General features: G+C 50.6%; 1 protein-coding gene across 2 annotated transcripts; it reads left to right on the forward strand.

Moving 5' to 3' along the window:
• Positions 1-296: 296 nt before the first annotated feature.
• LOC138811352 (exosome complex component RRP46) lies at positions 297-7,751 on the forward strand. 2 transcript variants are annotated; one of them, XM_069999092.1, is made up of 6 exons: positions 297-493; positions 1,945-2,058; positions 2,525-2,646; positions 4,296-4,436; positions 5,613-5,702; positions 7,430-7,751. In XM_069999092.1, exons 1-6 carry the CDS (start codon positions 364-366, stop codon positions 7,520-7,522), a joined length of 690 nt encoding a protein of 229 aa, XP_069855193.1. In that variant the 5' UTR covers positions 297-363; the 3' UTR covers positions 7,523-7,751. The 2 variants fall into 2 exon arrangements, with proteins under 2 accessions (XP_069855193.1, XP_069855194.1); XM_069999093.1 differs by lacking the exon at positions 1,945-2,058.
• Positions 7,752-9,545: the final 1,794 nt, after the last annotated feature.

Here is a 9,545-nt window from a genome sequence, read left to right on the forward strand (position 1 = left end):
CATCCCTCCCGATTGCTCTGATCGTTTCATTGTCGTTTCTCATCAAATAGGCAATGTAAAGGACAACCTGAGCAGAGCCATAGGGGATTAGGACCTGGGGTCCTTGGGTAGGAGGAGCCTTTCTCCAGACACGCCCATTCCCCTGTATTGACCAATAGCCTTGCCAGGATTAGGGGGCGTGGGTGGGGCGGAGCCACATTGTTGGTAAACGCTGAGCCACGTGCGGGTACCAGTACAATTCGGGCCCCACCTTTCTCCCCCGAGACGGGCGCGTGCGCACTAGGGAGGCAGGCTTGGTGCGCACGCGCGCGCGCGGGGAGGAAGCGGCGAGCTCCGCCGCCCGCACGTGGGCTGTGTTTAGCCATGGAAGGGCCCCCGCATTCCGACCGTGGAACGGAATCGGGTCCCAAGGTCCCCAGCTGCAGCCTGAGGCACTTTGCTTGCGAACAGAACTTGCTCTCCCGGCCTGATGGCTCAGCTTCTTTTCTCCAAGGTAAGGACGCACGTACATTCTCTCCAGAGAAGAAGTGGGGGGTACTTGCAGCTACTTCATTGTACACGGCCCTCCCCTCCCACCCGCGAAGACTAGAATCTTCACCCCAGTAAATACCTCTCAGGATGAAAGAGGGGCAGACCATCTCCCAAAGAACGAATATTCCAGCTGGGTGCTGATAGCTCACGCCTGTAATCCTAGTTTCTAGGAGGCTGAGATCCAGGCCAGTCTAGGCCAGAAAAGTCCAGGAGACTTCATCTCCAGATTCATCATCAGAAAAGCCAGGCTGGAGGCGTGGCTCAGGTCGCCCAGCACTCAGCCACCAGCAAGCCAGCATGGCTGAGTTTAAACTTTTTTTCCTGCTTTTTGCTTGGCAAACAAACTTCAGTGAGGGAGGGATGTGCTTTGGCTTTTTAGCAAGGTTGGAGAAGGGGACAATGAGGTTTTTGCCCTTTATCAATAATTTTGTTCTGATTTCTGATTTCACATTTTTGTTCCCATGTTTTGTTCCCTCTTTCCCAGGGAAAAGGGGGTTCAGGGGAGAGAGAGTAAATTTCCAACAGCAGGAGGGACTGCAGTACCAGACAATAGGAGGAACTTTTTTGCCAGTGAATAGCAACTCACATAATACAGTTTGAATGACTACTCCTATATAGGAGAACTTCCACCAGTTGAGACATTTTCCTTGACTAGCTTTTCTTCTGCTTCCCAACCTTGCATCCATAGGTCTCCAATTGAGGCAAACCTAATCATTTGCATAAATACCCTTGTACACAGTAACCACCACCAGCCCAATTATAATTATTGCCTAGACTGTGGCAGATATTTTACCCAATTAAACCCTTGAAATTGAAGTTGATGTCTACACTTTGGGTGACAGATAGCTCCCTTCCCCCCATCCCAACATTTGAGTAATTTACTTTATTTACTTTATTCTTATTTTTATTTTTTTGTCAGTCATGGAGTTTGACCTGCGGGCTTGAGCTCAGCTCAAGGCTCAAGGCTAGTGCTCTACCACTTGAACCACAGCGCCACTTCTGGTTTTCTGGTGGTTTATTGGAGATAAGAGTTTCACAGCTTGGCTGAGAATGTGGCTTAGTGGTAGAGTGCTTGCCTAGCATGCATGAAGCCCTAGGTTCGTTTCCACATACACAGAAAAAGCCTGAGTAACTAGGATTACAGGCATGGGCCATGGGTGCTGTCCAAGAGTCACAGCATCACTTCTGGTTTTCTGAGTAGTAAACTAGATAAGAGTCTCATGGACTTTCTTGCCCAGGCTGGCTTTGAATCGAGATCCTCAGATCTCAGCCTCCTGATTAGCTAAGATTATAGACCTGAGCCACTGGTGCCTGCCTGGGACTCCATCTCTTAAGCCCATTCTGTTACTTGCTGACCATTAGGCTCTGGAAGCCAGGGTGGTATGACTAAGTCCTGCCCCACTGTCCCCCCAGGAGATACCTCAGTTCTGGCAGGTGTGTACGGGCCAGCAGAGGTGAAGGTGAACAAGGAGATCTTTAACAAGGCCACCCTCGAAGTGATCCTGAGGCCAAAGATCGGGCTGCCTGGTAACTGGGCCAAGCTGAGCCCCCTAAAGGTTCAGTGTGTTGGGACCTTGCTTAGTGCCTCACTGTTTGCTAGGCCCACTCTTCATTGCTACCCTTTTTCTAGCTCTCTGCCTGTTCCTCAGTTTCTCTTCTTCCTTCCTGCGTTCATCTCTCCTCCTTTCAATTCACTTATTTTTCTACCTCTTTCAGCTCCATCATCTCCCTCATTCCCCTATGACATGGGCCCAGGGGTGGGGGTAGATGTGGGCATTAGCACCAGATGTGGGTCTCCCTCAGGGGTCTGTACCTGCTCAGCACAGGCTGGCTATAGCAGGGGTAGGGTAGACGCTTTGTCAAGCTCAGTCTGCCCTCCCAGGCGGTTTTTTAAGCCCTTTTCAGAAGACCTTAATCCAGAGGATGGGGTGAAAGGAAGAAGGGGAGCCAAGTAGAAAAAAAGAGCCCACCAACCTCTCCTTGATTTCTCCAGGTGTGGCTGAGAAGAGCCGGGAGCGGATGATCAGGAACACATGCGAGGCGGCAGTCCTGGGGGCCCTGCACCCCCGTACCTCCATCACTGTCGTCTTGCAGGTTGTCAGTGATGCTGGCTCTGTATCCTTTCCCCAGCCACCTTCCTCCAGGAAGTGTTCCAGAACCTCCCTGATGGCTTCCCTTCTGGTAACTCTGGAAACACTGCTAGTCAGGAACCTCCAGTGACTTAACATGCCAGGCAGCAACTCCTGAAGAATAGCGAACTCAGCTTGAGTGGATTCCTGGTGGCCAGGCCCTGTTCTGAGGACTTCTCACATTTACTCATATAATCCTCAAAAGCTGAGATCCCTAAGGAACGTGGTAGCAAAGGAGTCTGGGAAATGTACTTTGTTGGCTTTTAGCCTGTGGCAGACAGTACTAAGGGATGTGGAGAGGCACCAGACACCTGGCCCATACTCTGCCTCCCCCTAGGGAGCAGGAATTATTGTGGTTCCAATGAGGGGAATCATTCTATAAAAAAAAGGTAGAGAAAGCCACGCACTGGTGGCTCACATCTGTAATCCTAGCTACTCAGAAAGCTGAGCTCTGAGGATCACAGTTCAAAGCAAGCCCGGGCAGGAAAGTCCAGGGGATAGCACCCAGGCCCAGAGTTCAAGCCCCACGGGGACACACACACACACACACACACACACACACACACACAAGCCCCACGGGGACGGACACACACACACACACACACACACACACACACACACACACACACACACACACACACACACACACACACACACACACACACACACACACACACACACACACACACACACACACACACACACACACACACACACGGCTATGCTTAAGTAAGGGGTATTCTGTAGCCAAACAACTACAGTGGGTAAATGAGTATATGGCTGTCAGACTTGCTCTCCACTCCCCTAGCTATCTGATTCTAGGCTTAAAGGATTCCTGTTTACAGGTGAGGAAACTGAGGCCCCAAGAGAAGTGCTTGTCCAAGGGCACACAGCCAGAAAGCAGTAAAGACAGGACTTGAACCCAGAGCCTGTGCCAATGATTCTAGATTTATATTTCATCAGGTTTTTGTGCTCTAAGCACTGGAGACAACTTGAACAGCTGGGTCAAGAGCTCCGCCTGGAAAGATGTGTGTGTTTCCAGTATGTCTGTTTGGGCCAGAACCAGCCATGAACCTTTCTAGAGGATGTCTCTGGTACTTGGCTGTGTATTGGGATGGGTGGACCTGTTGTAATTCCATTTATAGGGACAGGAACTTAAGCCCAGAGGAAGTGACCAGGGTGAAGGGCAGAGCTGGAACTCATTGTCCACTCTGCTAGGCTGGAAGAATGAAGCTGGGAACAAGGGCAGAGTCAGGTGACAGATTCTAGGCCTCTGAGCCCCCTGAAAGGTCTTGGCTTCCCCCACTGGCTTTGCCAGTGACCTTAAGAGATCCCTTCCCCTTTCTGCCCCTGTTTGACTGTAGCTGTTTGGTCCTTGCAATCACTATCATGTGTAGCAGACAAGATCCAGACTCGGAGATAGTCACTTAGTCACCCACCTGTAAGAAGACAGGGCTGGGTACAGAACTGTGGCTAGTCGATTGTGGAATCCCTTATCCATCCTGCCAAACTGCCTTTCTGCCATCGATTAGTGGTGTCTGCCACAGGCATCGGCAGGGGAAGGTAGGAATGGCTGTATTCTGCTGATCAGCCCTACAATAGATGCTCTTCTTAACCACTCCCCGCGGTGCTCAGCTCCTGGCCTGTTGCCTGAATGCTGCCTGCATGGCACTGGTGGATGCAGGTGTGCCCATGAAAGCTCTTTTCTGCGGCATCACCTGTGCCTTGGACTCTGATGGGACCATCACGCTGGACCCCACAGACAAGCAAGAAAAGGTAGGTGTGAAGGCCTTGCTTCTCAGTCCCTTGGCTCACACACCTCATCCCCAGTTGGCAGGCTCTGCTCTGTTCATCAGATTTCCTTTCAGCTTCAGGTGCTGAATACTTACTTGCAAAAGCAGACAAGGGAAGTAGTGGCTTTTATTACCAAACAGAAAGAACAGAGGTTGGGCTCTCTTTGCTTCATTTTCTCTCTAGCCAGCATCTTTCCTGCTCCTGTCATCTCCATGCTTCTATCTTTCTTTCTTTTTTTTTTTCTTTTTGTCAGTCCTGGGGCTTGAACTCTGGGCCTGGACGCTGTCCCTCAGCTCTTCAGCTCAAGGTGAGCGCTCTACCACTTGAGCCACAGCACTGCTTCCAGTTTTTTCTGTTTATGTGGTGCTGAGGAATCGAACCCAGGGCTTCAAGCATGCCAGGCAAGCACTCTACCACTAAGCCACAGTCCCAGCCCCTCCCTGCTTCTCTCTTAAGAGACGTAAAAGGCCAAAGGGAAGAGAAGAAGGCACTCCTCAAATTCACAGTGTCCTAAGGACTCTTGGGAGTTTTCTGCCCAGTACTTTCATGGTCAGGGAAATAAACACCACTAAAGGTATTTTCAGTGGAAGGGATGTAACGCAAAAATTGAAAGCCTCTCCTAGGCCCAGTAGCTCCTGCTCCGTGCTGTTGGAGGTAATTGGTGCAGTTGGGTTTGAGATGTGTGGAAGATGACATGCCCCGTCTTGTGCCACAGTCCAGAACTTTCCTTGTATTCTATCATGATATAGTATCTGCCACTGTCAAAGCAAGGAGCAAGATACTTCTGTTGTTCCTGAGGGCCCAAGAGATTGCTAGTAGCTCTGAATGGCAAAGGAGTCTGGGAAATGTAGTTTTCTGGCTTGTAGCCCCTGTGGTACCCAGCCTGGAAGAGGGTAGACAAGAGGTAGAAAGGCAGCAAAGCAGTTGACCAAGCACTGTGGCTTCCCTTTGTAGGACATGAAGACTGAGGTCAGATTAAGGGAAAGTGGAGAGCTGTTACCTGGAGAAAGGTAGCATGGAGACAAACAGATGAGCACTTGGCCATGGGGAAGAGAGGCCTTGGGCCATGAGGCCAAGCATCTAGAGTCACTGGCTGGACACCGGCTGAGATTTTAACTCAGAGTCCCAGGTCCTCTACTCCCCTTTTCTCATTCCTAGGAAGCCCGGGCCGTCCTGACCTTTGCCCTCGACAGTGTAGAGCAGAAGCTGTTGATGTCCACCACCAAGGGGTTCTACTCCAATTCTGAGGTACCAGCATGGGGTTGGGAGGATAACCTGGAATCTTCTGGAACCTTCTTTCACCCTGACACAATGCCTTCTCTCAACTCTGCTTGCAGGCTGGGACATTTGAGAAATGAGTATTTGCTTGGCTTTGTTTTTCAGGTTTTGTTTTGTTTTTTGGTCCTAAGGCTGGAACTCAGGGCCTGGGCTTAAGTGCTTAAGGCTGGCACTTACCACTTGAGCCACAGTGCCACTTCTGGACTTTTCTGAGTGGTTTATTAGAGATAAGAGTCTGACTGGGCTGGCTTTGAACTGCGATCCTTAGATCTCAGGCTCCTGAGTAGCTAGGATTAACCTGGCTAGTACTTGCTTTCTTGTATCCCTGTCGATAGATGTGTGTGTGTGTGTGTGTGTGTGTGTGTGTGTGTGTGTGTGTGTGTGTGTGTGTGTGTGTGTGTGTGTGTGTGTGTGTGTGTGTGTGTGTGTGTGTGTGTGTGTGTGTGTGTGTGTGTGTGTGTGTGTGTGTGTGTGTGTGTGGTTTTTTTGTTGTTATTGTTTTTGCCAGTCCTGGGGCTTGAACTCAGGGCTGGAACACTATCCTTGAGGAGCCACAGCATTACTTCTGGCTTTTTCTGTTTATGTGGTACTGAGGAGTCGAACCCAGGATTTCATGCAAGCTAGGCAAGAACTCTACTGCTAAGGCACATTTCCAGCCCTATGTCTTTTTTTTTTTTAAGGGAATTTCTAAACTTTGTAATCATGGAAACCTGTGGAAACTATGGTGTAAAGCCTAGGTTGTAAGATAGGAAAAGGAGGAGCAGCACAGTTGGAGGCAGGGGCAGATGATCTCCAAGAGCACCATGTCCAGGCTGACCTACCTGTGAGTCCAAGAATTCGTGGTGATAAAGACTTAGAGTCTTAAAATTCCATGGGGTACAAGGACTCATGCTGCTAAATCCCAGGGGCTGTCCAATTCTGTGAACCCAAAGATTCTGTGGATCAAATGGATCATGGTCATGTCTGAGGTATTGGAATGCTGATTCTGTTACTGACAGAATCTGCTGCAGGAATATATATATATATATACACACACACACACACACATATATATATACATAGACACACATATACATGTGTGTGTGTGTGTGTGTGTGTGTGTGTGTGTGTGTGTGTGTGTGTGTGTATCTCATGAAAGACCTTAGAGAGTACAGGGGGACAAGAAGGTGGGTATGGTGGTACATGCCTGTAATCCCAGCTACTCAGGTAGAGGCAGGAGGATCGAGAGTTCCAGGCCAGTCCAGGCAAAGGTAGCAAGACTACGTCTTAACATTAGAATTAAGCCTGGTGCTAGTGGCTTATATCTGTAATCCCAGCAATTGGGGAGGATGAGATCTGAGAATCGTGGTTCAGAACCAGCCTGGCTCATGAGACGCTTACCTCAAATTAGCCACTAAAGGAGTGGAAGTGGAGCTGAGGCTCAAAGTGGTAGAGCACCAGCCTTGAGTGAAAAAGCTCAGAGACAACACCCAGACCCTGAGTTCAAACTCCAGTACAGTAGTGTGCTTGCCCAATTCAGTATCTATTAACCCTTCCCCCCCACCACCACCAAAAACAAAGTAGGAAAATAAAGGTGAATGCACTTGAGAAACTCCCCTCACTGCTTTCCTTGCTTTAGGTGAGGAGGAGAGGGGAAGGGTCCTGTGGACTTGGGGCTCAGGGCCAGGCCCTGGCACTGACTGGCTTCTCCTTTCTAGCTCCAGCAGTGCCTGGCCGCTGCGCAGGCGGCCTCCCAGCATGTTTTCCGCTTCTACCGGGAGTCACTGCAGAGGCGCTACTCCAAGAGCTGAGCTGGGGCATGGCGTCCCCGCCACCTGCCAGCCGCACCTCCCGCCGGAAGCCCACCAGCGCCCAGCCTTGGCTCCCCATCTGGATGTCCATGTGGCATCTGTCCTGTAGCCTGCAGGGGCTGTGTCCAGCCTTGGCACCTGACAGTCCTGGGCCTCTGGCCCAGATCCTCCCGCTCTCTCTTACACACACAAACAAGGGTAACATTAAAGGGAGCTTGTCCAGTTTGGATGAATGAGTCAGTATCCACTCATTCCCACACATGTCTGCTCAACACCTACTCCTCAGGCCTCCCTGCTGAGTGCTGAAATCATGGCAGCCAAGTGACCCCCAGGTCCTGTGTTCCCGGAGCAGTGAGTAAGGTGACAGAAAAAAAGAAAAAGGAAAAAGAGGGCTGGGAAGGTGGCTCAGTGGTAGAGCGCTTGCCTTGCATGCATGAGGCCCTGGGTTCGATTCCTCAGCACCACATAAGCAGAAAAAGCTGGAAGTGGCGCTGTGGCTCAAGTGATAGAGTGTGGCTCAAGTGATAGAGCGCTAGCCTTGAGCTGAAGAGCTGAGGGACAACACCCAGGCCCAGAGTTCAGGCCCCACAACCGACCAAAAAAAAAAAGAAAAGAAAAGAAAAATGGCTAGCAGGATATGGTAGCTCACACCTACAATCCTAGCTACTCAGGAGGCTGAGAACTGAGGATCAAGGCTCAAAGCCAGCCTGGGCAGGAGAGTCGATAAAATTCTTATCTCCAGTAAACTACTCAGAAAATAGGAAGTGGTGCTGTGGCTCAAGTGGTAGAGTACTGGCCTTGAGCTGAAGAGCTGAGGGACAGCGCCCAGGCCCAGAGTTCCAGCCCAACGACCGCAAAAAAAAAAAAAAAAAAAAGAAAGAAAGAAAAAAAAATAGCTGTGTGCTGGTAGCTCATACCTATAATCCTATGCAGGAGGTTGAGATCTGAGGATCATGGTTCAAAGCCAGCTCCAGCAGGGAAGTCTGTGATACTTGTCTCCAATGAACTACCACAAAACAAAGTAGAGGTGTGGCTCTGGTGGTAGAGTACTAACCTTGTACACAAAAAGCTTAGGGACAGTGCCCAGGCCCTGAGTTCAAGCCTTAGGACCAGCACAAAGTAAAAAAGAAAAATAGCAGGGAACAACACTTTGTGAGTCAGCTTGGTGAGAGTAAACCGAATTGGTGAGGAGTTCTGGGGTCGGGTACCAACCAGGCAGTCAGAGGCTGGAGTGAAATAAGCCAGGGTCAGAGAGGGAGGAAATGGGTGACAAGGTGGAGCATTGAGGGAGGGAGGGGGCGGGAGAGGGTAGGAGTGGTGCCTTGGGTATCACCGGAGGAAAGGCAGGCGCTGACTGTGCCTGGGGTTACCAGCTGGGCTGTGGAGCGCAGGGCGACCCCAGCACACTCGACCTCATCCATAAAGTAGCTGAGGCTCGGTGGTCTTAAGAGGGTGGAAATAGCCATATTGAGTGCAGCTTGACCGATTCTCCCCCCCACCCCACCCCCGCAGAGTTAGGGCACAGGAGCCAAGCCCAAGAGCAGCCCTGTCCTGGGAGGGATGGGGCGGGCGTGAGGGATTCATGTCAGGCCCCTCTTCCTCTTCTTGCATATCATCTGTTCGGTGGAGGCCCCACAGTCACACCCCACCCCCGAAGAGCATCTGCAAATCCATACCTTTAGTTTGATGTTCTGTTCTGTCAGATGCTACACTTTTCTAGCATCTTCACTGCCCACTCTTCTGCCAAGGGTTGCCCCCATGTCCTCTGCCTGCCTCGGGCCAGCATTTTTATTTATTTTTGCCAGTCCTGGGGCTTGAACTCAGGGCTGGGCACTGTTCCTGAGCTTCTTTTGCTCATGGTTGGCATTCTACCACTTGAGTCCACAGTGCCACTTCCAGCTTTTTTGTGTATGTGGTGCTGAGGAATTGAACCCAAGGCTTCATGCATGCTAGACAAGCACTCTACCACTGAACTGCATTCCTACCCCTCCCACAATTTTGTGTGTGCCAGTACTGAAACTTG

The sequence above is a fragment of the Dipodomys merriami genome, unplaced genomic scaffold, assembly GCF_024711535.1.
Source record: "Dipodomys merriami isolate MVZ:Mamm:240054 unplaced genomic scaffold, mDipMer1.0.p SCAF_52, whole genome shotgun sequence".
NCBI classification, from domain to species: domain Eukaryota; kingdom Metazoa; phylum Chordata; class Mammalia; order Rodentia; family Heteromyidae; genus Dipodomys; species Dipodomys merriami.